At 47.0% G+C, this 26,081-nt stretch overlaps 1 protein-coding gene across 1 annotated transcript in view; it reads right to left on the bottom strand.

Moving 5' to 3' along the window:
* Positions 1-14,446, bottom strand: part of ttll9 (tubulin tyrosine ligase-like family, member 9) — a 76,061-nt gene extending 61,615 nt beyond the window's left edge. Inside the window, exons 1-2 of the mRNA XM_070894854.1 lie at positions 14,310-14,446; positions 14,165-14,232 (exon numbers count right to left, since the gene is read on the bottom strand). Coding sequence (XP_070750955.1) covers positions 14,165-14,232; positions 14,310-14,324 — 83 coding nt within the window. The 5' untranslated portion in view covers positions 14,325-14,446. The remainder of the gene's footprint in view (positions 1-14,164; positions 14,233-14,309) is intronic.
* Positions 14,447-26,081: the final 11,635 nt, after the last annotated feature.

Here is a 26,081-nt window from a genome sequence, read left to right as displayed (position 1 = left end):
CCCCCAACCAAGGTAATCAGAATATACAGTTACCCCCCCCCCCCAGTAACCAGAATATACAGTTAACCCCCACCCCCAGAAACTAGAATATACAGTTAACACCCCCAGTAACCAGAATATAGTTACCCCGCCCCCCAGGAACCAGAATATACAGTTACCCCCCCCAGTAACCAGAATGTACAGTTACCCCCCCCCAGTAACCACAATATACAGTTACCCCCACCCAGTAACCAGAAGATACAGTTACCCCCCCCAGTAACCAGAATATACAGTTACCCCCCCAGTAACCAGAATGTACGGTGTGGAAAGTATTTTTATCTAAGCTGATACCATACGGTATTTGTGTGCCTTTTGATTAAAATGGAGTCCTGGCCCTTCCAGAACTTTCTGCATGTTAGCAGTCAGCTTGCATAAACAGCTAAACCTGCTGTTAGATGGCTGATGGCCATCAGACAGCTAGGAGACAAGTCATGCTGAGACAAGTAACCCCCCATGGTGCTCTCCTATTGTCTACACTACAGGAGTTCCATGTCACCCCACCCTTATCATCTAGCCATTATCTCTTTCCGAGACCTCATCCATTTGAAGCAAACAGGTAAACTGACCAGGAAATTGAAACAATCCTGACACAATACAAGACAGGTGATAGCCCATTACCTATGACTCATGGAGTAATGGCCGTTTGGCTTTCTGATAACCCTGACAAAAGGAAATATCTGGAACCATGTCAGGACCAGGATATAGTAATTAACTCTTTATCTGTATTCACTGACTGTGAGACAGAGCAATACACAGTGAGAGGCCAGAACTTGGGTTTTACTGTATAAATATCTTGTTAAACTGAACCATTTCGGAGGTGTTCATTTAGCCCTTGACTGAGTGTGACCTACCCCTTGCGAGCAAGTAAATTAAAAAGGAAACTTCTACCGGAGCTGTAAGTGTCGGAGTCATTCTTTTCGGAGGTCGAGATTTCGACAGTTATTGGAGGTTCCACCGAGATGCATACTCTCTGTCCTGTGAGTAAAACGGATACAGGCATAGTGCCTCTCCAGTGAAAGGCTTCAGTGGCCAAACAAGGTGAGCCTTTGCTCACAAGAGGTTTCTTCACTGTTGAATCGCAGATGTAATCTGTTGTCCACAGCGGAGGTACTGCATCTACAAGACTCGGCATTTAAAAGTTAAAGGTATTTTTTTTATAACCATTTCTTTCTCAGCTCGCCAGCAGAAGAGAACAGGTTCTGGAAAAAACCTCGAGACAGCCCGGGGAAGGTTTCAGTAGGTAAGGGAGCGCTAGTCGATCAAAAAGGGTTCCAGGTTCTTATGTGATAAGATTTTTATTGTTTTTAATTCGGAAGGGGTTCTTATGTGATAAGACTATTAAAAAAAAAAAGAAAAAAGAAAGCGCTAATCGATCGAAGGTTCTTATGTGATAAGATTTTTATTGTTTTTAATTCGGAAGGGGTTCTTATGTGATAAGACTATAAAAAAAAAAAGAGCGCAATCGATCAAAGAGTTTGGGTACGGAACCTTAAGTTTTATCAGCTGTTATTAGGATAAGTTAAGGACTCGGTCTGTAGTGGCGTATAACGCAGACTGAGAATTTGTTTAGAGGTTATGATTTGTGTACTCACGGGAATATTGTTTGTTGTCCTTGTATTACTGTTGTGTGCAATACCTTTATGAGTCATTGCCATTAGAGAAACGGGAAGAGTCACTAGGGAAAGTTGTGATTCGAAAAAAAAAAACACAAGGATTGATTAGGAAAAGAAACAGTAACTGATTGATCAACGACGATTGGTTCGTGCCAACATATCTCACACACCCAGACTGAGCCCGAATTAAGAGCCTTTTCAGGCCACGTAACGGCCAGGAGAAGTGGGCGTAGAGAACTCGGTTGGCCGAAAGGATTGTGAGATCAGAAACTGTGGGAAAATCTTAATCATCCAGAATGGGTGCCGGAGCAAGTTAAAACACCACAAAAGGCACACCAGCCTATGTCATGCTCCAGAATTGTGGTCAGTCTTCAATTGACCAAAGAAACAAAAACGGTAAAGTGGACTAAGGGTGAAAACAGGCCATTTCCACCCGATGGTTCATTTAATTTAGAGAGAACAACTTGTCTCCAGGAGTGTCTTATAAACAGAGATCCAGGTAGAAAAAAAAAGGAAAGTAATAGAAAAGGCCTGGGTTCCGATTCTTCAAGTCCATGTAAAATTAACAGAGGAAGTAAATCAAATGTAAAAAAAAAGAGAACCTGATAGTGACTTATGGATTTTAAAAAAAATGAAGCTAGCAAAAGAAAAAGCTTTATTGAATGGAGAGAGACTTGTGAATGTCTTGTCTTTGAATGAGAGTGCTTCTGTCTTTTTTCCTTGTGTCTGGAAACCTGTTTGGAAAGGTTGTGGAACTGCCTGTTTGTTTTAGCTCCACCCACTTTTTCAAACAAAGTGAAGTTTTTTTAACCCTTCATAGTGTTGTCCTGTATGTGGGAAGTTTAAGACATTTTAAGTTAGAAGCGCAGGTGTGGATTTATTCGGATGAGAGGTTACGGAGCTAGGAAATGCACAAAGGATAGGTTTGTTGAGACATGGTCCCGGTGGTTAAAAGTTGTAATGCTTTTTTTTTAAAAAGCCTTTGTGGGTCTCTCGAGGTGCAGGCTGGGGGAGTACACTCTCATTGTCCTTGGTGTAAATTCTTGGTACAAAAGCTTCTAGCTCAGTAAGAGGATTTTTTTTGATAAAGAGTGACAGTACAATAGTTGAATTGGGATTTTGAGATATTTCAGGTGATCTCTTGATCAACATTTTGGGTGTATTGGAAAAATCTTGGGTTTGGAAGCCTTTTAATAAAATTAGAAAACAAGTACTTTACATTCTGTGATCTGTGAATCACTATAAGCATGAATGAGAAGTCCGTGTAACACACAGATTTGTCCAGTTCAGAAGCCCACACAAATATTCTCACAATGCTTAAAGGATGTGGAATGAAGTCTCCCGGAATGCTTTCCAGAACCTTAAGCAGTCCCTCACTTCAGCACCCGCCTTGGGATTACCAGATTACACTAAGCTATTCAACTTATTTGTGCATCACAAGTCGGGTTTTGCACAATCTGTTTTGACTCAGTTACATGGGGACAGGCTGCGACCGGTAGCATATTTCAGTACCCAACTAGACCCAGTGGGACGCGGACTATCGGGATGTCTTCCTTCGTTGGCAGCAGCTTATTATGCTATGCAACAGGCTCAGACAATAACTCTAAATCATCAGACCATTTTGTATATCCCACACTCTGTCGAGATTTTACTTACTAAATGTGCCACCCAACACCTAACCTCCGCAAGAACCACTAAATACGAGGTCGAACTGTTATCAAATCCGAATCTTATCATCAAAAGATGCACTACCTTAAATCCAGCCACTCTACTCCCCACGGAAGACGACGGCGAACCCCATTCATGTGAAATGGTAACCGAATTAGTGACTAAACCACGTATCAATCTAACAGATGTACCAATGTGTAATCCTGATCTAGTGTACTATGTTGACGGATCAGCCTTACGAAATGATAGGGGCCAACCTAGAGCGGCTTATGCAATTGTAACTCAGTTTAATGTTGTCGAAACAGCCTCTCTTCCAGACTCCTTTTCAGCCCAACAAGCCGAATTGTTTGCGTTAACTCGAGCCTGTATTCTGGCTGAAGGACACACAGTTAATATCTACACTGACTCCAGGTATGCTTTTGGGGTATCACATGACTATGGACAAATTTGGAAGATTCGCGGGTACCTGACTTCTTCAGGAACCCCTATCAAAAATGCAGAACAAGTGGAAAATCTCCTGCGAGCCATTCAATGCCCCTTGAAACTTGCCATTGTCAAATGCCAAGCACATATAGGCCAGTCGAATGAGGTGGCACTTGGGAATGCCAGAGCTGATAATGCAGCTAAGTCAGCAGCTCTGTCGAAAGGGGGGATGCAGGTGTCATTGTTCCCTCTAAGGAAAAATAATTGCTCAGACCCGCCACCCACTATTAATGACGTGCTGGCCTTTCAGACACAGGCCAGTACGGAGGGGGTGGTGACCTGGACGAAGGATCAATGTTATAAAAATCCAGAAGGAATATGGGTTCACCACGACGGCCGCGTGGTGGCCCCTAGATCCTTACTTCCATGGATTGCCCGATGTGTTCATACATTCACACATGCAGGCAAAGGGGGATTGGCAGATTATATTTTGGCAACTTGGTATGCACCAGGTATTTCGGCAATTGCAAAACAAATCTGTGAAAATTGTGTTACCTGTCAGACAATGAATCCGGGTAAGACGGAAAAAGTAGAATCTGCCTCCCACCCAAATCCAGTCGGGCCTTTTGTACATTTACAAATGGATTTTATTGAATTACCTATGTGTATGGGATTCAAGTATGTATTAGTTATTGTAGATGTGTTCTCTAGATGGATTGAAGCCTTTCCATGTAAAAAGGCCGATGCCACTACTGTTGCTAAATGTTTGTTAAAAGAAATTGTACCGCGCTTCGGAATCCCTGCTAAGCTTTCTAGTGATAACGGGTCACATTTCACGGGAACTGTTATAAGAGAAATGTGTAAAGCTTTACAGATTAATCAACGTTTTCATTGCAGTTATCATCCACAATCAGCTGGACTTGTTGAAAGATATAATGGAATGCTTAAAAATAAGCTGGCAAAACTATGCAATGACACTGGACTGAAATGGACAGAACTGCTGCCCTTAGCTTTGATGGTAATGCGATCTGCAACCAACAGAACAACAGGCCTGTCACCGCATGAGATAGTTATGGGACGTCCCCAACGACTACCTTTTACAGCACCATTTACTGCAAAACAGATGGACATCCACAAAATGGAAGAAAATATGTTGAATTATTGTATTGCACTAACCAAATGTATTTCCAGCTTTCATTCACAGGTAAAGGAAGCCCAAGTCAAGCCAGCGGAAGGGAGGTGTCATAACCTGGAGCCAGGGGAATTCGTTTACATCAAGATTTTTAAAAGGAAAAGCAGTCTACAGCCAAGATTCGAAGGACCATACCAGGTCTTGCTGGCGACCAATACTGCAATCAAGGTAAAGGAAAGACCAACATGGATCCACGCATCCCATTGCAAACGGGCACCCGACCAGGAGGAAGGGACGAAGGAATCAGAGGAACCGAAAAAGGAAGACTGAATAAGGAACTGTATGGACTATGGGGACTGATGGTGCTGGGCTTGACAGGGTTTTACTGCACATTATTGATTACACCAGGAGTACAGACCCACTACCGAAGGGAATTGCACGTAAACGTATTTATGGCACTGAGTCATAGGTATGCTCAAGAAAGAAACTTGTCGAGTTGTTGGATATGTTCCCATGTACCTGTCCACTCCAGGGGGGCTATTCCCCTGAGATCTGTCCCCTTTAACGAATCAGAAATGGTAGAATGGTTGACAGTGCAAAACAGGACAAAACTAACTAAGGGGCCAGAAACGAAGGAGCAAACAGAATGGAGGTCGGCAGGGTATAAACTTACAGCCTTCCAGGGATGGTACCAGCCCAATTATGATAATAACCATCAGCCTCCCTTCCTAAGCATTACTCCCAGAATAGGAAATCCTGAAGGTATAATATGCCTAGTGAGTAATGAGACTGAAGAAAATGGAAATGGAGAGACTGTATAAGATCAGAATGGATTGAGTTGTCCTTGTGAAGGACAAAATGGGGGAATGTGGAAAGTATTTTTATCTAAGCTGATACCATACGGTATTTGTGTGCCTTTTGATTAAAATGGAGTCCTGGCCCTTCCAGAACTTTCTGCATTTTAGCAGTCAGCTTGCATAAACAGCTAAACCTGCTGTTAGATGGCTGATGGCCATCAGACAGCTAGGAGACAAGTCATGCTGAGACAAGTAACCCCCCATGGTGCTCTCCTATTGTCTACACTACAGGAGTTCCATGTCACCCCACCCTTATCTTCTAGCCATTATCTCTTTCCGAGACCTCATCCATTTGAAGCAAACAGGTAAACTGACCAGGAAATTGAAACAATCCTGACACAATACAAGACAGGTGATAGCCCATTACCTATGACTCATGGAGTAATGGCCGTTTGGCTTTCTGATAACCCTGACAAAAGGAAATAGCTTGGACACCATGTCAGGACCAGGATATAGTAATTAACTCTTTATCTGTATTCACTGACTGTGAGACAGAGCAATACACAGGGAGAGGCCAGAACTTGGGTTTTACTGTATAAATATCTTGTTAAACTGAACCATTTCGGAGGTGTTCATTTAGCCCTTGACTGAGTGTGACCTATCCCTTGCGAGCAAGTAAATTAAAAAGGAAACTTCTACCGGAGCTGTAAGTGTCGGAGTCATTCTTTTCGGAGGTCGAGATTTCGACAACGGTTACCCCTCCCCCAGTAATCAGAATATACAGTTACCCCCCCCAGTAACTTCAATATACAGTTACCCCCCCGCCCAGTAACCAGAATGTACAGTTACCCTACCCCCCCCAGTAACCAGAATTTACAGTTAACCCCCACCAGTAACCAGAATATACAGTTACCCCCCCCAAGTAACCAGAATATACAGTTACCCCCCCCCCCCCCCTCCGAGTCACCAGAATATACAGTTACACCCCCCCCAGGAACCAGAATATAGTTACAACCCCAGTAACCAGAATATACATTTAGCACCCCCCCCGGTAACCAGAATATACAGTTACCCCCTCCCCCCAGTAACCAGAATATACAGTTAACCCCCCCCAGTAACCAGAATATACAGTTACCCCCCCCAGTAACCAGAATGTACAGTTACCTCCCCCCCCGTAACCAGAATATAGAGTTACATCCCCCCCCATTAACCAGAATATAGTTACCCCCCCCCCACAGTAACCAGAATATAGTTACTCCCCCCCCAGTAACCATAATATACAGTTACCCGCCCCCAGTAACCTGAAAGTACAGTTACCCCCCTCCCAATAACCATAATATAGTTACCCCCACCCAGTAACCAGAATATACAGTTAACCCCCACCCAGTAACCAGAATGTACAGTTACACGCCCCCCAGTAACCAGAATGTACAGTTACCCCCCCAGTAACCAGAATGTACAGTTACCGCCCCCCCCAGTAACCAGAATAGACAGTTACCCCACCAGTAACCAGAATATAGTTACACCCCCCCCAGTAACCAGAATATACAGTTACCCCCCCCCCCCCCCAGTAACCAGAATGTACTGTTATAACCTCCCTCCTCCCAGTAACCAGAATATAGTTACCGCCCCCAGTAACCAGAATGTACAGTTACCTCCCCCCCATAACCAGAATATACAGTTCCCCCCCCCCCCAGTAACCAGAATATAGTTACCCCCCCTCCGAGTCACCAGAATATAGTTACCTTCACCCCAGTAACCAGAATATACAGTTACCCCTCCCCCCCAGTAACCAGAATGTACAGTTACCTCCCCCCCAAATAACCAGAATATACAGTTACACCCCCCCCAGTAACCAGAATATACAGTTACCCCCCCTCCGAGTCACCAGAATATACAGTTACCCCCACCCCAGTAACCAGAATATACAGTTACCCCACCCTCCGAGTCACCAGAATATACAGTTAACCCCCCCCAGTAAATGGAATAGTTAGCCCCGCAGTAAACAGAATATACAGTTACCCCCCCCCCAGTAACCAGAATATAGTTAACCCCCCCCCCAGTAACCAGAATACACAGTTACCCATCCTCAGTAACCAGAATATACAGTTAGCCCCCCCTGCAGTAACCAGAATGTAGTTACCCCGCCCCCCCAGTAACCAGAATATACAGTTAACCCCCCCAGTAACCAGAATATACAGTTATCCCCACCAATAACCAGAATATACAATTAACCCCCCTCCAGTAACCAGAATATACAGTTATCCCCCCCCCAGTAACCAGAATATACAGTTAACCACCCTGCAGTAACCAGAATGTACAGTTACCCCCCCTCAGTAACCAGAATATACAGTTACCCCCCCCAGTAACCAGAATATACAGTTAACCCCCTCCCAAGGTAACAATATACAGTTACACCCCCCCCAGTAACCAGAATATACAGTTAACCCCCACTCCCAGTAACTAGAATATACAGTTAACACTCCCAGTAACCAGAATATACAGTTACCCCCCCCCCCCAGTAACCAGAATATACAGTTAACCCCCTCCCAAGGTAACCAGAATATACAGTTACCACCCCCAGTAACCAGAATATACAGTTACCCACCCCCCAGGAACCAGAATGTACAGTTACCCCCCCCCCCAGTAACCAGAATATAGTTACTCCCCCCCCCAGTAACCATAATATACAGTTACCCGCCCCCAGTAACCTGAATGTACAGTTACCCCCCCCAATAACCATAATATAGTTACCCCCACCCAGTAACCAGAATATACAGTTACCCCCCACCCAGTAACCAGAATGTACAGTTACCCGCCCCCCAGTAACCAGAATGTACAGTTACCCCCCCAGTAACCAGAATGTACAGTTACCCACCCCAGTAACCAGAATAGACAGTTACCCCACCCAGTAACCAGAATATACAGTAACCCCCCCCCCCACCAGTAACCAGAATATAGTTACACCCCCCCCAGTAACCAGAATATACAGTTACCCCCCTCCAGTAACCAGAATGTACAGTTCCCCCCACCCAGTAACCAGAATATACAGTTACCCCCCACCCAGTAACCAGAATGTACAGTTACCCGCCCCCCAGTAACCAGAATGTACAGTTACCCCCCCAGTAACCAGAATGTACAGTTACCCACCCCAGTAACCAGAATAGACAGTTACCCCACCCAGTAACCAGAATATACAGTAACCCCCCCCCCCCACCAGTAACCAGAATATAGTTACACCCCACCCAGTAACCAGAATATACAGTAACCCCCCCCCACCAGTAACCAGAATATAGTTACACCCCCCCCAGTAACCAGAATATACAGTTACCCCCCTCCAGTAACCAGAATGTACAGTTCCCCCCCCCAGTAACCAGAATATACAGTTAACCCTCCCCCCCCCCCAGTAACCAGAATGTACTGTTACCCCTCCCTCCTCCCAGTAACCAGAATGTACTGTTACCCCTCCCTCCCCCCAGTAACCAGAATATAGTTACCACCCTCAGTAACCAGAATGTAGTTACCTTCCCCCCAAATAACCAGAATATACAGTTACACCCCCCCCCCAGGAACCAGAATATAGTTACCCCCCCCAGTAACCAGAATATACAGTTACCCCCCCAGGTAACCAGAATGTACAGTTACACCCACCCAGTAACCAGAATATAGTTACCCCCCCTCCGAGTCACCAGAATATACAGTTACCCCCACCCCAGTAACCAGAATATACAGTTACCCCTCCCCCCAGTAACCAGAATGTACAGTTACCTCCCCCCCAAATAACCAGAATATACAGTTACACCCCCCCCCCCAGGAACCAGAATATAGTTACCCCCCCCCCAGTAACCAGAATATACAGTTACCCCCCCAGTAACCAATGTACAGTTACACCCCCCCAGTAACCAGAATATAGTTACCCCCTCCTCCGAGTCACCGGAATATACAGTTACCCCCACCCCAGTAACCAGAATATACAGTTACCCTTCCCCCCCAGTACCCAGAATGTACAATTACCCGCCCCACCCCACCCCAGTAACCAGAAGAAACAGTTATTCCCCCCCCCCCCCAGTAACCAGAATATACAGTTACCCCACCCCAGTAACCAGAATGTACTGTAACCCCTCCACCCCCCCCCGGTAACCAGAATATACAGTACCCCCCCCCACCCCAGTAACCAGAATATACAGTAACCACCCCCCCACCAGTAACCAGAATATACAGTTACCCCCCCCCCAGTAACCAGAATATACAGTTATCCCTGCCCCAGTAAACAGAATGTACAGTTCCCCCCCCATTAACCAGAATATACAGTTAACCCCCCCCAGTAACCAGAATGTACAGTTACCCCTCCCCCCCCCCAGTAACCAGAATGTACTGTTACCCCTCCCTCCCACCAGTAACCAGAATATAGTTACCGCCCCCCCTCCAGTAACCAGAATATACAGTTACCCACCCCCACCTCCAGTAACCAGAATGTACAGTTAACCCCCCTCCAGTAACCAGAATATCCAGTTAACCTCCCCCCCCCGTAACCAGAATATACAGTTACCACCCCCAGTAACCAGAATGTACAGTTACACCCCCCCAATAACCAGAATATACAGTTACCCCCCCCCGCGCAGTAACCAGAATATACAGTTACCCCCCCTCCCCAGTAACCAGAATGTACAGTTACCCCACCCCCCCAGTAACCAGAATGTATAGTTACCCCGCCCCCCCCAGTAACCAGAATTTACAGTTAACCCCCCCACAGTAACCAGAATATAGTTACCCCCCCCAAGTAACCAGAATATACAGTTACCCCCCCCCCCCCTCCGAGTCACCAGAATATACAGTTACCCCCCCCCAGTAACCAGAATATACAGTTACCCCACCCCCCAGTAACCAGAATGTACAGTTACCCCCCCCCCCCCAATAACCAGAATATTCGGGCACCCCCCCCTCCGAGTCACCAGAATATACAGTTAGCCCCACCCCAGGAACCAGAATATACAGTTACCCCTCCTCCCCAGTAGCCAGAATGTAGTTACCTCCCCCCCAAATAACCAGAATATACAGTTATACCCCCCCCCAGGAACCAGAATATAGTTACCCCCCCCCAGTAACCAGAATATACAGTTACTCCCTCCGCAAGTAACCAGAATATACAGTTACCCCCCCCCCTGCAAGTAACCAGAATATACAGTTACCCCCCTCCAGTAACCAGAATGTACAGTTACCCCCCCCTCCGTAACCAGAATATACAGTTGCACCCCCCCAGTAACCAGAATATAGTTACCCCCCCCCCAGTAATCAGAATGTACATCCCCCCCAGTAACCAGAATATACAGTTACCCCCCTCCAGTAACCAGAATGTACAGTTACCCCCCCTCCGTAACCAGAATATACAGTTGCACCCCCCCCCCATTAACCAGAATATACAGTTAACCCCCACCCCCAGTAACCAGAATATACAGTTAACCCCCCCCCCAGTAACCAGAATGAACAATGACCTCCCCCCCCACAGTAACCAGAATGTACAGTTACCCCGCCCCCAGTAACCAGAATGTAGTTACCCCACCCCCACATTAACCAGAATGTACAATTACCCACCCCCCACCACAGTAACCAGAAAAAAGTTATCCCCCCACCCCAGTAACCAGAATATACAGTTACCCCCCCCCCAGTAACCAGAATATACAGTTAACCCACCCCAGTAACCAGAATATACAGTTATCCCATCCAGTAACCAGAATATACAGTTAACCCCCCCCAGTAACCAGAATATACAGTTAACTCCCCCAGTAACCAGAATATACAGTTAACCCCCCCCAGGAACCAGAATATACAGTTATCCCCCGTAGTAACCAGAATATACAGTTAACCCCCTCCAGTAACCAGAATATACAGTTAACCCCCCACAGTAACCAGAATATACAGTGAACCCCCCAGTAACCAGAATATACAGTTACCCCCCCCCCGTAACCAGAATATACAGTTAACCCCCCCCCAAGGTAACCAGAATATACAGTTACCTCCCCGAGTAAACAGAATATACAGTTAAGCCCCACCCCCAGTAACCAGAATATACAGTTGCCTCCCCCCCCAGTAACCAGAATGTAGTTACCCCCCCCGCAGTAACAAGAATATAGTTATCCCCCCCCCCCAGTAACCAGAATATGCAGTTACCCGCCCCCAGTAACCAGAATGTACAGTTACCCCCCCCCCATTAAACCAGAATGTAGTTACCCCCCTCCCAGTAACCAGAATATACAGTTACCCCCCCCAGTAACCAGAATATACAGTTACCCCCCCAATAACCAGAATATACAGTTACGCCCCCCCAGTAACCAGAATGTACAGTTACCCCCCCCCAGTAACCAGAATGTACAGTTACCCCCCTCCCCAGTAACCAGAATGTAGTTACCTCCCCCCCCCAGTAACCAGAATATACAGTTATCCCCCCCCCCACTAAACCAGAATGTAGTTACCCCCCCCAGTAACCAGAATATACAGTTACCCCCCCCAGTAACCAGAATATACAGTTACCCCCCCCAGTAACCAGAATATACAGTTACCCGCCCCAGTAACCAGAATATACAGTTACCCCCCCCCCCAGTAACCAGAATATACAGTTACCCCCCCCCAGTAACCAGAATATACAGTTACCCCCCCCCAGTAACCAGAATGTACAGTTCCCCCCCCAGTAAACAGAATATACAGTTACCCCCCCCCCCCCCAAGTAACCAGAATGTAGAGTTACCCCTCCCCCCCAGTAACCAGAATAAAGTTACCCCCCCCCCAGTAACCAGAATATACAGTTACCCCCCCCCCCCCAGTAACCAGAATATACAGTTACCCCCCCCCCCCAGTAACCAGAAATGTACCCCCCCCGGTAACCAGAATATACAGTTACCCCCCCCCCAGTAACCAGAATGTACAGTTACCCCCCCCCCAGTAACCAGAATATACAGTTACCCCCCCATTAACCAGAATATACAGTTACCCCCCCCAGTAACCAGAATATACAGTTAACCCCCCCCCCCAGTAACCAGAATGTACAATTACCTCCCCCCCCACAGTAACCAGAATGTACAGTTACCCCGCCCCCAGTAACCAGAATATACATTTACCCCCCCCCCCCCGCCCCAGTAACCAGAATGTACAATTACCTCCCCCCCCACAGTAACCAGAATGTACAATTACCCCCCCACCCCAGTAACCAGAAGAAAGTTATCCCCCCCCCCCATAACCAGAATATACAGTTACCCCCCCCCGCCCAGTAACCAGAATGTACTGTAACCCCCCCGCCCCCGGTAACCAGAATATAGTTACCTCCCCTCCCCCGCCCCAGTAACCAAAATGTACAGTTACCCCCTCCAGTAACCAGAATATACAGTTAACCCCCCAATAACCAGAATATACAGTTAACCCCCCAATAACCAGAATATACAGTTATCCCTCCCCCCAGTAACCAGAATAAAGAGTTACCCCCCCCCAGTAACCAGAATATACAGTTACCCCCTCCAATAACCAGAATATACAGTTATTCCCCCCCCCAGTAACCAGAATATAGAGTTACCCCCCCAGTAACCAGAATATACAGTTAACCCCCCAATAACCAGAATATACAGTTATCCTCCCCCCAGTAACCAGAATATAGTTACCTCCCCTCCCCCGCCCCAGTAACCAAAATGTACAGTTACCCCCTCCAGTAACCAGAATATACAGTTAACCCCCCAATAACCAGAATATACAGTTAACCCCCCAATAACCAGAATATACAGTTATCCCTCCCCCCAGTAACCAGAATAAAGAGTTACCCCCCCCCAGTAACCAGAATATACAGTTACCCCCTCCAATAACCAGAATATACAGTTATTCCCCCCCCCAGTAACCAGAATATAGAGTTACCCCCCCAGTAACCAGAATATACAGTTAACCCCCCAATAACCAGAATATACAGTTACGCCCCCCCAGTAACCAGAATATACAGTTACCCCCCCCAGTAACCAGAATGTACAGTTACCCCCCTCCTCAGTAACCAGAATGTACAGTTACCCCCCCCCCAGTAACCAGAATGTACAGTTACCCCCCCCCCCAGTAACCAGAATGTACAGTTACCCCCCTCCCCAGTAACCAGAATGTAGTTACCCCCCCCCCCAGTAACCAGAATGTACAGTTATCCCCCCCCCAGTAACCAGAATGTACAGTTACCCCCCCCCAGTAACCAGAATGTACAGTTACCCCCCTCCCCAGTAACCAGAATGTAGTTACCCCCCCCCCCAGTAACCAGAATGTACAGTTACTCCCCCCCCCCCCAGTAACCAGAATATACAGTTTACCCCCCCGCCCCCAGTAACCAGAATATACAGTTACCCCCCCCAGCAACCAGAATGGGGAGGGTGAGGGGGGAGAGGGAGTGCGAGGTGGAGGGGGTGTGAGGTGAGTGGGGAGCGGTGTGAGGGCGACAGAGCCCCCGGCACACACACGGACGGAGACGATTGCCGCACCTGCCCCCGCCCGGCCCGGAGCCTGACCTGAGCCGGAGGTTTCCGGACGGCCCTTTGTTGCCGGCAGCCTGCGGATAAACAAGAGATGGTCAGTGAGGGGGATGGGTGGGATCGTGCTGTGCCCACACCCGATACCCGGGCCCACCTTGCTCCGGTTCATGCCGCCTCGCCGCCGGCGCTGCGTCCCGTCACCATGGCAACCGCGCACCGAGCGTCGCTCCGCCTTCCGCTCCGGGGGGATGTGTCATGCGGGAGCTGAGTGCAGCGAGGGCGCGGTGTGAGTACTCGGAGCTTTTAGCGTCGGTTTCATTGGACCATCATGCTGTAGGTGGCCGGATCCATGGTCGGTGGTGTGGCAGAGGCCCTCACCGATCTGGGAGCTACGATTATTCAGGCACCTGTCCCTCACTAATTGTCTGTTGCCATTGTCCACAATTCTCCCTCAAAGGGCGTCACTGGCAAGGCCGGCATTTATTGCCCATCCCTAATTGCCCCTTCTTGCCACCTTCTTGAACCGCTGCAGTCCGTGTAGTGAAGGTGCTCCCACAGTGCTGTTAGGGAGGGAGTTCCAGGATTGTGACCCAGCGACGATGAAGGAACGGCCGATATATTTCCAATTCAGGATGGTGTGTGACTCGGAGAGGAACGTGGAGGTGGTGGTGTTCCCATGCACCTGCTGCCCTTGTCCTTCTAGGTGGTAGAGGTTGCAGGTTTAGGAGGTGCTGCCGAAGAAGCCTTGGCGAGTTGCTGCAGTGCATCTTATAGATGGTACATACTGCAGCCACGGTGCGCCAGTGGTGGAGGGAGTGAATGTTGAAGGTGGTGGATCGGGTGCCAATCAGGCGGCTGCTTTATCCTGGATGGTATTGAGCTTCTCGAGTGGTGTTGAAGCTGCACTATCCAGGCAAGTGGAGAGTATTCCATCACACTCTGACTTGGGCCTTGTAGATGGTGGAAAGGCTTTGGGGGGTCAGGAGGTGAGACACTCGCTGCAGAATACCCAGCCTCTGACCTGCTCTTGTAGCCACAGTATTTATGTGGCTGGTCCAGTTAAGTTTCTGGTCAATGGTGACCCCCAGGATGTTGGTAATGGGGATTTGACAATGGTAATACAGTTAAATGTCGTGATGCTGATTACACTCTATCATGTTGGAGGATGGTCATTGCCTGGCACTTGTGTGGCGCGAATGTTACTTGCCGCTTATCAGCCCAAGCCTGAATGTCGTCCAGGTGTTGCTGCATGTGGGCACGGACTGCTCCATTATCTGAGGAGTTGCGAATGGAACTGAACACTGTGCAATCATCATCAAACTTCCTCACTTCTGACCTTATGATGCAGGGAAAATCATTGATAAACCAACTGAAGATGGTTGGGCCAAGGACACTGCCCTGAGAAACTCCTTCAGCAATGCCCTGGCGCTGTGATGATGGATTAGTCCAAGGGCTGTATTAGTTTGAGGGGCTCTCTAACTAAAGAAAGGGTAGGACCTATTAAAGACCATGAGGATAATCTTTGTGTGGAGGCGGAAGATGTTGGTAGGGTTCTTAATCAATGCTTTTCAGGAAGGATAGACAGGATGGAAAAGGAGGTGGGATAGCGTTGCTGGTTAAAGAGGAAATTAATGCAATAGTAAGGAAGGACATTAGCTTGGATGATGTGGAATCTGTATGGGTAGAGCTGCGGAATAACAAAGGGAAGAAAACATTAGTGGGAGTTGTATACAGACTACCAAACAGTAGTAGTGAGGTCGGGGACAACATGAAACAAGAAATTAGGGATGCGTGCAATAAGGGTACAGCAGTTATCATGGGCGACTTTAATGTAAATATAGATTGGGCTCACCAAACTGGTAGCAATACAGTGGAGGAGGATTTCCTGGAGTGTATTAGGGATGGTTTTCTTGACCAATATGTTGAGGAACCAACTAGAGGGCTGGCCATCCTAGACTGGGTGATGTGTAATGAGAAAGGACTAATTAGCAATCTTGTTGTACGAGGCCTCTTGGGGAAAGAGTGTTCATAATATGGTAGAATTCTTTATTAAGATGGAGAGTGAAACAGTTAATTCAGAGACTAGTGTCCTGCACTTAGGGAAAGGTAACTTCGATTTTATGAGACGTGAATTGGCTAGAATAGACTGGCGAATGATACTTAAAGGGTTGACGGTGGATAGGCAATGGCAAACATTTAAGGATCACATGGATGAACTTCAACAATTGTACATCCTTGTCTGGAGTAAAAATAAAAAGGGGAAGATGGCTCAACCATGGCTAACAAGGGAAATTAAGAATAGTGTTAAATCCAAGGAAGAGGCATATAAATTGGCAGAAAAAGCAGCAAACCTGAGGACTGGGAGAAATTGAGAATTCAGCAGAGGAGGACAGAGGGGGAAAATAGAGTATGAGAGGAAGCTTACTGGGAACATAAAAACTGACTGCGAAAGCTTCTATAGATATGTGAACAGAAAAAGATTCATTAAGACAAACGTCGGTCCCTTGCAGTCAGATTCAGGTGAATTTATAATGGGGAACAAAGAAATGGCAGACCAATTGAACAAATACTTTGGTTCTGTCTTCACGAAGGAAGACACAAATAATGTTCCGGAAATATTAGGGGACGGAGGGAGGAACTGAAGAAAATCCTTATTAGTCAGGAAATTATGTTAGAGAAATTGATGGGATTGAAGGCCGATAAATCCCCAGGGCCTGATGGTCTGCATCCCAGATTACTTAAGGAAGTGGCCCTAGAAATAGTGGATGCATTGGTGATCATTTTCCAGCAGTCTATCGACTCTGGATCGGTTCCTATGGACTGGAGGTTAGCTAATGTAACACCACTTTTTAAGAAAGGAGGGAGAGAGAAAACGGGGAATTGTAGACTGGTTAGCCTGACATCAGTGGTGGGGAAAATGTTGGAATCACTTATTAAAGATGAAATAGCAGCGCATTTGGAAAGCAGTGACAGGATCGGTCCAAGTCAGCATAGATTTATGAAAGGGAAATCCTGCTTGGCAAATCTTCTAGAATTTTTTGAGGATGTAACTAGTAGAGTGAACAAGGGAGAACCAGTGGATGTGGTGTATTTGGACTTTCAAAAGGCTTTTGACAAGGTCCCACACAAGAGATTGGTATGCAAAATCAAAGCACATGGTATTGGGGGTAATGTATTGACGTGGATAGAGAACTGGTGTGGCAGAAGGGAAGCAGAGAGTCGGGATAAACGGGTCCTTTTCAGAATGGCAGGCAGTGACGAGTGGAGTGCCGCAGGGCTCAGTGCTGGGACCCCAGCTATTTACAATATACATCAATGATTTAGATGAAGGAATTGAGTGCAATATCTCCAAGTTTGCAGATGACACTAAGCTGGGTGGCGGTGTGAGCTGCGAGGAGGATGCTAAGAGGCTGCAGGGTACTGTACACAATACTCCAGGTGTGGCCTCACCAAGGCCCTGTACAACTGTAGCAACACCTCCCTGCCCCTGTACTCAAATCCCCTCGCTATGAAGGCCAACATGCCATTTGCTTTCTTAACCGCCTGCTGTACCTGCATGCCAACCTTCAATGACTGATATACCATGACACCCAGATCTCGTTGCACCTTCCCTTTTCCTAATCTGTCACCATTCAGATAATAGTCTGTCTCTCTGTTTTTACCACCAAAGTGGATAACCTCACATTTATCCACATTATACTTCATCTGCCACGCATTTGCCCACTCACCTAACCTATCCAAGTCACTCTGCAGCCTCATAGCATCCTCCTCGCAGCTCACACTGCCACCCAACTTAGTGTCATCCGCAAATTTGGAGATACTACATTTAATCCCCTCGTCTAAATCATTAATGTACAATGTAAACAACTGGGGCCCCAGCACAGAACCCTGCGGTACCTCACTAGTCACTGCCTGCCATTCTGAAAAGTACCCATTTACTCCTACTCTTTGCTTCCTGTCTGACAACCAGTTCTCAATCCACGTCAGCACACTACCCCCAATCCCATGTGCTTTAACTTTGCACATTAATCTCCTGTGTGGGACCTTGTCAAAAGCCTTCTGAAAGTCCAAATATACCACATCAACTGGTACTCCTTTGTCCACTTTATTGGAAACATCCTCAAAAAATTCCAGAAGATTTGTCAAGCATGATCTCCCTTTCACAAATCCATGCTGACTTGGACCTATCATGTCACCATTTTCCAAATGCGCTGCTATGACATCCTTAATAATTGATTCCATCATTTTACCCACTACTGAAGTCAGGCTGACCGGTCTATAATTCCCTGTTTTCTCTCTCCCTCCTTTTTTAAAAAGTGGGGTTACATTGGCTACCCTCCACTCGATAGGAACTGATCCAGAGTCAATGGAATGTTGGAAAATGACTGTCAATGCATCCGCTATTTCCAAGGCCACCTCCTTAAGTACTCTGGGATGCAGTCCATCAGGCCCTGGGGATTTATCGGCCTTCAATCCCATCAATTTCCCCAACACAATTTCCCGACTAATAAAGATTTCCCTCAGTTCCTCCTCCTTACTAGACCCTCTGACCACTTTTATATCCGGAAGGTTGTTTGTGTCCTCCTTAGTGAATACTGAACCAAAGTATTTGTTCAATTGGTCTGCCATTTCTTTGTTCCCCGTTATGACTTCCCCTGATTCTGACTGCAGGGGACCTACGTTTGTCTTTACTAACCTTTTTCTCTTTACATACCTGTAGAAACTTTTGCAATCCGCCTTAATGTTTCCTGCAAGCTTCTTCTCGTACTCCATTTTCCTTGCCCTAATCAAACCCTTTGTCCTCCTCTGCTGAGTTCTAAATTTCTCCCAGTCCCCAGGTTCGCTGCTATTTCTGGCCAATTTGTATGCCATTTCCTTGGCTTTAATACTATCCCTGATTTCCCTAGATAGCCACGGCTGAGCCACCTTGCCTTTTTTATTTTTACGCCAGACAGGAATGTACAATTGTTGTAATTCATCCATGTGGTCTCTAAATGTCTGCCATTGCCCATCCACAGTCAACCCCTTAAGTATCATTAGCCAATCTATCTTAGCCAATTCATGCCTCATACCTTCAAAGTTACCCTTCTTTAAGTTCTTGACCATGGTCTCTGAATTAACTGTTTCATTCTCCATCCTAATGCAGAATTCCACCATATTATGGTCACTCTTCCCCAAGGGGCCTCGCACAATGAGATTGCTAATTAATCCTCTCTCATTACACAACACCCAGTCTAAGATGGCCTCCCCGCTAGTTGGTTCCTCGACATATTGGTCTAGAAAACCATCCCTTATGCACTCCAGGAAATCCTCCTCCACCGTATTGCTTCCAGTTTGGCTGGCCCAATCTATGTGCATATTAAAGTCACCCATTATAACTGCTGCACCTTTATTGCATGCACTCCTAATTTCCTGTTTGATGCCCTCCCCAACATCACTACTACTGTTTGGAGGTCTGTACACAACTCCCACTAACGATTTTTGCCCTTTGGTGTTCTGCAGCTCTACCCATATAGATTCCACATCATCCAAGCTAATGTCTTTCCTAACTATTGCATTAATCTCCTCTTTAACCAGCAATGCTACCCCACCTCCTTTTCCTTTTATTCTATCCTTCCTGAATGTTGAATACCCCTGGATGTTGAGTTCCCAGCCCTGATCATCCTGGAGCCACGTCTCCGTAATTCCAATCACATCATATTTGTTAACATCTATTTGCACAGTTAATTCATCCACCTTATTGCGGATACTCCTTGCATTAAGACACAAAGCCTTCAGGCTTGCTTTTTTAACACCCTTTGTCCTTTTAGAATTTTGCTGTACAGTGGCCCTTTTTGTTCTTTGCCTTGGGTTTCTCTGCCCTCCACTTTTCCTCATCTCCTTTCTGTCTTTTGCTTTTGCCTCATTTTTGTCTCCCTCTGTCTCCCTGCATAGGTTCCCATCCCCCTGCAATATTAGTTTAACTCCTCCCCAACAGCACTAGCAAACACTCCCCCTAGGACATTGGTTCCGGTCCTGCCCAGGTGCAGACCGTCCGGTTTGTACTGGTCCCACCTCCCCCAGAACCGGTTCCAATGCCCCAGGAATTGAATCCCTCCCTGCTGCACCACTGCTCAAGCCATGTATTCATCTGCGCTATCCTGCGATTCCTACTCTGACTAGCACGTGGCACTGGTAGCAATCCCGAGATTACTACTTTTGAGGTCCTACTTTTTAATTTAGCTCCTAGCTCCTTAAATTCTTTTCGTAGGACCTCATCCCTTTTTTTACCTATGTCGTTGGTACCAATGTGCACCACGACAACTGGCTGTTCTCCCTCCCACATCCTTGACCCTTGCACCAGGGAGGCAACATACCATCCTGGAGTCTCGGTTGCGTCCGCAGAAACGCCTATCTATTCCCCTCACCATCGAATCCCCTATCACTATCGCGCTCCCAATCTTTTTCCTGCCCTCCTTTGCAGCAGAGCCACCCACGGTGCCATGAACTTGGCTGCTGCTGCCCCCCCCTGATGAGTCATCCTCCCCAACAGTACTCAAAGCAGTGTATCTGTTTTGCAGGGGGATGACCACAGGGGACCCCTGCACTATCTTTCTTGCACTGCTCTTCCTGCTGGTCTTCCATTCCCTATCTGGCTGTGGACCCTTCTCCTGCGGTAAGACCAACTCACTACACGTGATACTCACGTCATTCTCAGCATCGTGGATGCTCCAGAGTGAATCCACCCTCAGCTCCAATTCCGCAACGCGGACCATCAAGAGCTCGAGGCGGATACACTTCCCACACACATAGCGCCCAGGGACACCGGAAGTGTCCCCGAGTTCCCACATGGTACAGGAGGAGCATATCACATGGCCGAGCTCTCCTGCCATATCTTAACCTTAGATACCCTTAAATTGGTAATAACAATGTTACAGTTCACTTACTGATATAAAAAAGAAAAGAAAAGCTACTCACCAATCACCAGCCAATCACTTACCCCATTGGCTGTGACATCACTTTTTGATTACTTTCTACTTCTATTTTGCTTTCTCTCCCGCTGTAGCTGCACCGGTACGCCTTTATAGGGCGCTCCGACACTGCTCCCGCCTCTCACCCACTGCCGCTGGCTCTCGATCTCCCGCTGGGCCTTTTATAGGCCGCTCCCCTCTCACCAACTGCCGCTGGCTCTCGATCTCCCGCTGGGCCTTTTATAGGCCGCTCCCTTCTCACCAACTGCCGCTGGCTCTCGATCTCCCGCTGGGCCTTTTATAGGCCTGAGGAAGGACATTCTTGCTATTCAGGGAGTGCAGTGAAGGTTCACCAGACTGATTCCAGGGATGGCAGCACTGACATATAAGGAGAGACTGGATTGACTGGGCCTATATTCACTGGCGTTTAGAAGAATGAGAGGGGATCTCATCGAAACATATAAAATACTGACGGGACTGGACAGGTTAGATGCAGGAAGAATTTTCCTGATGTTGGGGAAGTCCAGAACCAGGGGACACAGTCTAAGGATAAGATGTAAGCCATTTAGGACCGAGATGAGGAGAAACTTCTTCACTCAGAGAGTTGTTAACCTGTGGAATTCTCTGCCGCAGATATTTGTTGATGCCAGTTCATTGGATATATTCAAGAGGGAGTTAGATATGGTCCTTACGGCTAACAGGATCAAGGGGTATGGAGAGAAAGCAGGAAAGGGGTATTGAGGTGATGATCAGCCATGATCTTATTGAATGGTGGTGCAGGCTCGAAGAGCCGAATGGCCTACTCCTGCACCTATTTTCTATGTTTCTATATCTGTTTCACAAAGGAAAGGGACAATGCAGATACTGCTATCGAAGAGGAGTGTGATATTCTGGATGAAATAAACTTAGTGAGAGAGGAGCTTTGAAAGTAGATAAGCCCCCAGGCCCGGATGAATTGCATCCCAGGCTTTTGAGCAAAGAGGAAATAGCAGAGGCCCTGACCATCATTTTCCAATCCTCTTTGTGGATTTGGGCATGGTGCCGGAGGACTGCTAATATGATACCCTTGTTTAAGAAGTGAGAAAGGGATAGGCCGAGTAATTACAGGCCTGTCAGCCTAACCTCAGTGGTGGGAAAAGTATTGGAAAAAGTCCTGAAAGACAGGATAAATCTACATTTGGCAAGGCAAAGATTAATTAGGGACAGTCAGCATGGATTTGTTAGAGGAAGATCGTGTTTGACTAATCTGATTGAATTTTTTGAGGAGGTACCCAAGAGGGTCGATGAGGGTAGTGCGTACGATGTAATATATATGGACTTTAGCAAAGCTTTTGATAAGGTCCCACATGGCAGACTGGTCATGAAGGTTAAAGCCCATGGGATCCAGGGCAAAGTGTCAAGTTGGATCCAAAATTGGCTTAGAGGTAGGAAGCAGAGGGTAATGGTTGATGGATGTTTTTGTGACTGGAGGATGTTTCCAGTAGGGTTCTGCAGGGCTCAATACTTGGTCCCTTGCTTTTTGTGATTATACATCAATGATTTAGATTTGAATATAGGGAGTATGATTAAGAAGTTTGCCGACGACACGAAAATTGGTTGTGTGGTTGATAATGAAGAGGAAAGTCATGGGCTGCAGGAGGATATCAATCTACTGGTCAGGTGGGTAGAGCAGTGGCAAATGGAATTTAATTCAGAGAAGTGTGAGGTAATGCACTTTTGGATGACTAATAAGGAAAGGATCTACACATTAAGTGGTAAGCCACTTAAAAGTATAGATGAACAAGGGGACCTTGGAATGCTTGTCCACAGATCCCTGAAAGTAGCAGGCCAGATGGATAAGGTGGTTAAGAAGGCATACAGAATGCTTGCCTTTATTGGCCGAGGCATAGAATGCAAGAGCAGGGAGGTTATGCTTAAATTGTATAATACTCTGGTTAGGCCACACTGGAGTACTGGGTGCAGTTCTGATTGCCGTATTATAGGAAGGACGTGATTGCACTGGAGAGGGTGCAGAGGAGATTTATTAGGATGCTGCCTGGAATGGAGAATCTTAGCTATGAGGACAGATTGGAGAGGCTGGGTTTGTTCTCATTGGAACAGAGGAGGTTGAGAGGAGACCTCATCGAGGTGTACAAAATATTGAGGGGTCTGGACATAGTGGATAGTTGGGGTCTATTACAAGGGGGCATAGTTTTAAGGCGGTTGGAGGAAGGTTCAGAGGGGATTTGAGGTGGGGCTTCTTCACGCAGAGGGTTGTGGGGATCTGGAACTCACTGCCTGGAAGGATGGTGAATGCAGAAACCCTCACCACATTTGAAAGGTGCTTGGATGGGCACTTAAAGTGTCGTAACCTGCAGGGTTACGGACCAAGAGCTGGTAAGTGGGATTAGACTGGATAACCTTTTGTTGGACGGCGCAGATACGATGGTAAGTACTGCAGGGAATCAAATACGGCCAGGGTGATCTCCTGGACTAGTTTCAATTGCCTGGATGGGTCGGAGAGGAATTTTCCCAGATTTTTTTTCCCCAATTGGCCTGAGTTTTTATCTGTTTTTGCCTCTCCCAGGAGATCACATGGCTCCGGTTGGGGTGGAGTGTAGAATGTTTCAGTGCAGGGGGTGTCGCAGTTGTGTGGGGCGGACTGGTTGGCCCGGATGCTCTTTACCTTTCCGTCATTGTACATTGTTCATACATTTATATGTAACCTTCAGGGCTGCTGACCGAGGGCCGAGCGGCTCTTTGTCGGCCGGCGCGGACACGATGGGCCAAAATGGCATCCTTCTGCGCTGTAAATTTCTAAATTTCTATGTTTCTATGTTTCTAAAAGTGTAGATGAACAAAGGAACCTCGGAGTGCTTGTCCACCGAAACTAGCAGGCCAGGTGGATAAGGTGGTTCGGAAGGCACATGAAATGCTTGCCTTTAATGGCCGAGGCATAGAGGGAGGTTATGCTTAAATTGTATAATACTCTGGTTAAGCCACAGCTGGAGTAAAATAATAATAATAACTTTTATTTATATAGCGCCTTTAACGTAGTAAAATGTCCCGAGGCACTTCACAACAGTGTTACAGACAAACAGATAAATTTGACACCGAGCCACAGAAGAAATTAAGGCAGACGATCAAAAGCTTGGTCAAAGAGGGAGGTTTTAACGAGCGTCTTAAAGGAGGAAAGAGAGGTAGAGAGTCGTAGAGGTTTAGGGAGGGAGTTCCAGAGCTTGGGGCCCAGGCAGTTGAAAGCACTGCCACCGATGGTTGAGCAGTTATAATGAGGAATGTTCAAGAGGCCAGAATTTGAGGAGTGCAGACAGCTCATGGGATTATGAGGCTGAAAAAGATTACAGAGATAGGGAGGGGCAAGCCATGGAGGGATTTGTAAACAAGAATGAGAATTTTGAAATCGAGGCGTTGTTTTACTTGGAGCCAATGTAGGTCAGAAAGCACAGGGGTGATCGGTGATCGGGACTTGGTGTGGGTTAGTACACGGGCTGCTGAGTTTTGGATGACCTCAAGTTTACGTAGTGTGGAATGTGGGAGGCCGGCCAGGAGTGAGTTGGAGTAGTTAAGTCTAGAGGTAACAAAGGCATGGATGAGGGTATCAGCAGCAGAAGAGCTGAGGCAGGGGCTGAGGCGGACAATGTTACGGAGATGGAAAAAGGAGTTTTAGTTATACCGCGGATATGTGGCCGGGAGCTCATTTCAGGGTCAAATATGACACCTAGGTTGCGAACAGTCTGGTTCACCCTCAGATTAATGCTAGGGAGAGGGATGGAGTCAGTGGTTAGGGTACGCAGTTTGTAGCGGGGACCAAAGACAATGGCTTTGATCTTCCCAATATTTAATTGGAGAACATTTTTGCTCATCCAGTACTGGATGTGGGACAAGCAGTCTGATAATTTAGATACCAAGCAGGGGTCGACAGAAGTGGTGGAGAGGTAGAGCTGGGTGTCATTTGCGTACACGTGGAAACTGTACTGCGTGCAGTTCTGGTCGCCGTGTTATAGGAAGGACGTGATTGCACTAGAGAGGGTGCAGAGGAGATTTACTAGGATGCTGCCAGGAATGGAGAATCTTAGTTATGAGGACAGATTGGATAGGCTGGGTTTGTTCTCATTGGAACAGAGGAGGCTGAGAGGAGACCTCATTGAGGTGTGTAATATTTTGTTGGGCCTGGATAGAGTGGATAACAAGGGCCTAGTTCCCTTGGTGGAGGGGTCAATTACGAAGAGACGTAATTTTAAGGTGGTTGGTGGAAGGTTCAGAGGGGATTTGAGGAGAGGCTTCTTCACACAAAGGGTTGTGGGGGTCTGGAACTCACTGCCTGGAAGGATGGTGGATGCGGAAACCCTCACCACTTTTAAATGGTGCTTGGATGGGCACTTAAAGTGTCGTAACCTGCAGGGTCACGCACCTAGAGCTGCTAAGTGGGATTAGACTGGATGATCTCTTGTTGGACAGCGCATATACGATGGTAAGTATTGCAGGGACTCGAATACAGCCAGGGTGATCTCCTGGACAAGTTTCAATTGCCTGGATGGGTCGAAGAGGAATTTTCCCAGATTTATTTTCCCCAATTGGCCTGGGTTTTTATCTGTTTTTTGCCTCTCCCAGGGGATCACATGGCTCCGGTTGGGGTGGAGTGTAGAATGTTGCAGTGTAAGAGTTGTCAGTTGTGTGGGGCGGACTGGTTGGGCCGGGTACTCTTTACCTTTCCGCCATTGTTCATTGTTCATAGGTTTATATGTAACCTTCAGGGCTGCTGACCCGTGTGGGTCTTTGTCGGCCGGCGCGGACACGATGGACCGAAATGGTCTCCATCTGCTCTGTAAATTTCTATGTTTCTATGTTGGCCATTTTTGCAGTACTTTTCTAATACCTTATGAGTGCCCTATGCCCACTAATAGGCCCTGAGTCCCCTTACCCTTTGCGATACCCTCTGACAGTCCCTTCCCCTCTTTGATGCCTTATGAGAGTCC

Source organism: Pristiophorus japonicus, chromosome 12 (assembly GCF_044704955.1).
Source record: "Pristiophorus japonicus isolate sPriJap1 chromosome 12, sPriJap1.hap1, whole genome shotgun sequence".
Taxonomy (NCBI): domain Eukaryota; kingdom Metazoa; phylum Chordata; class Chondrichthyes; family Pristiophoridae; genus Pristiophorus; species Pristiophorus japonicus.
This window is presented reverse-complemented; position numbering and strand designations above follow the sequence as displayed.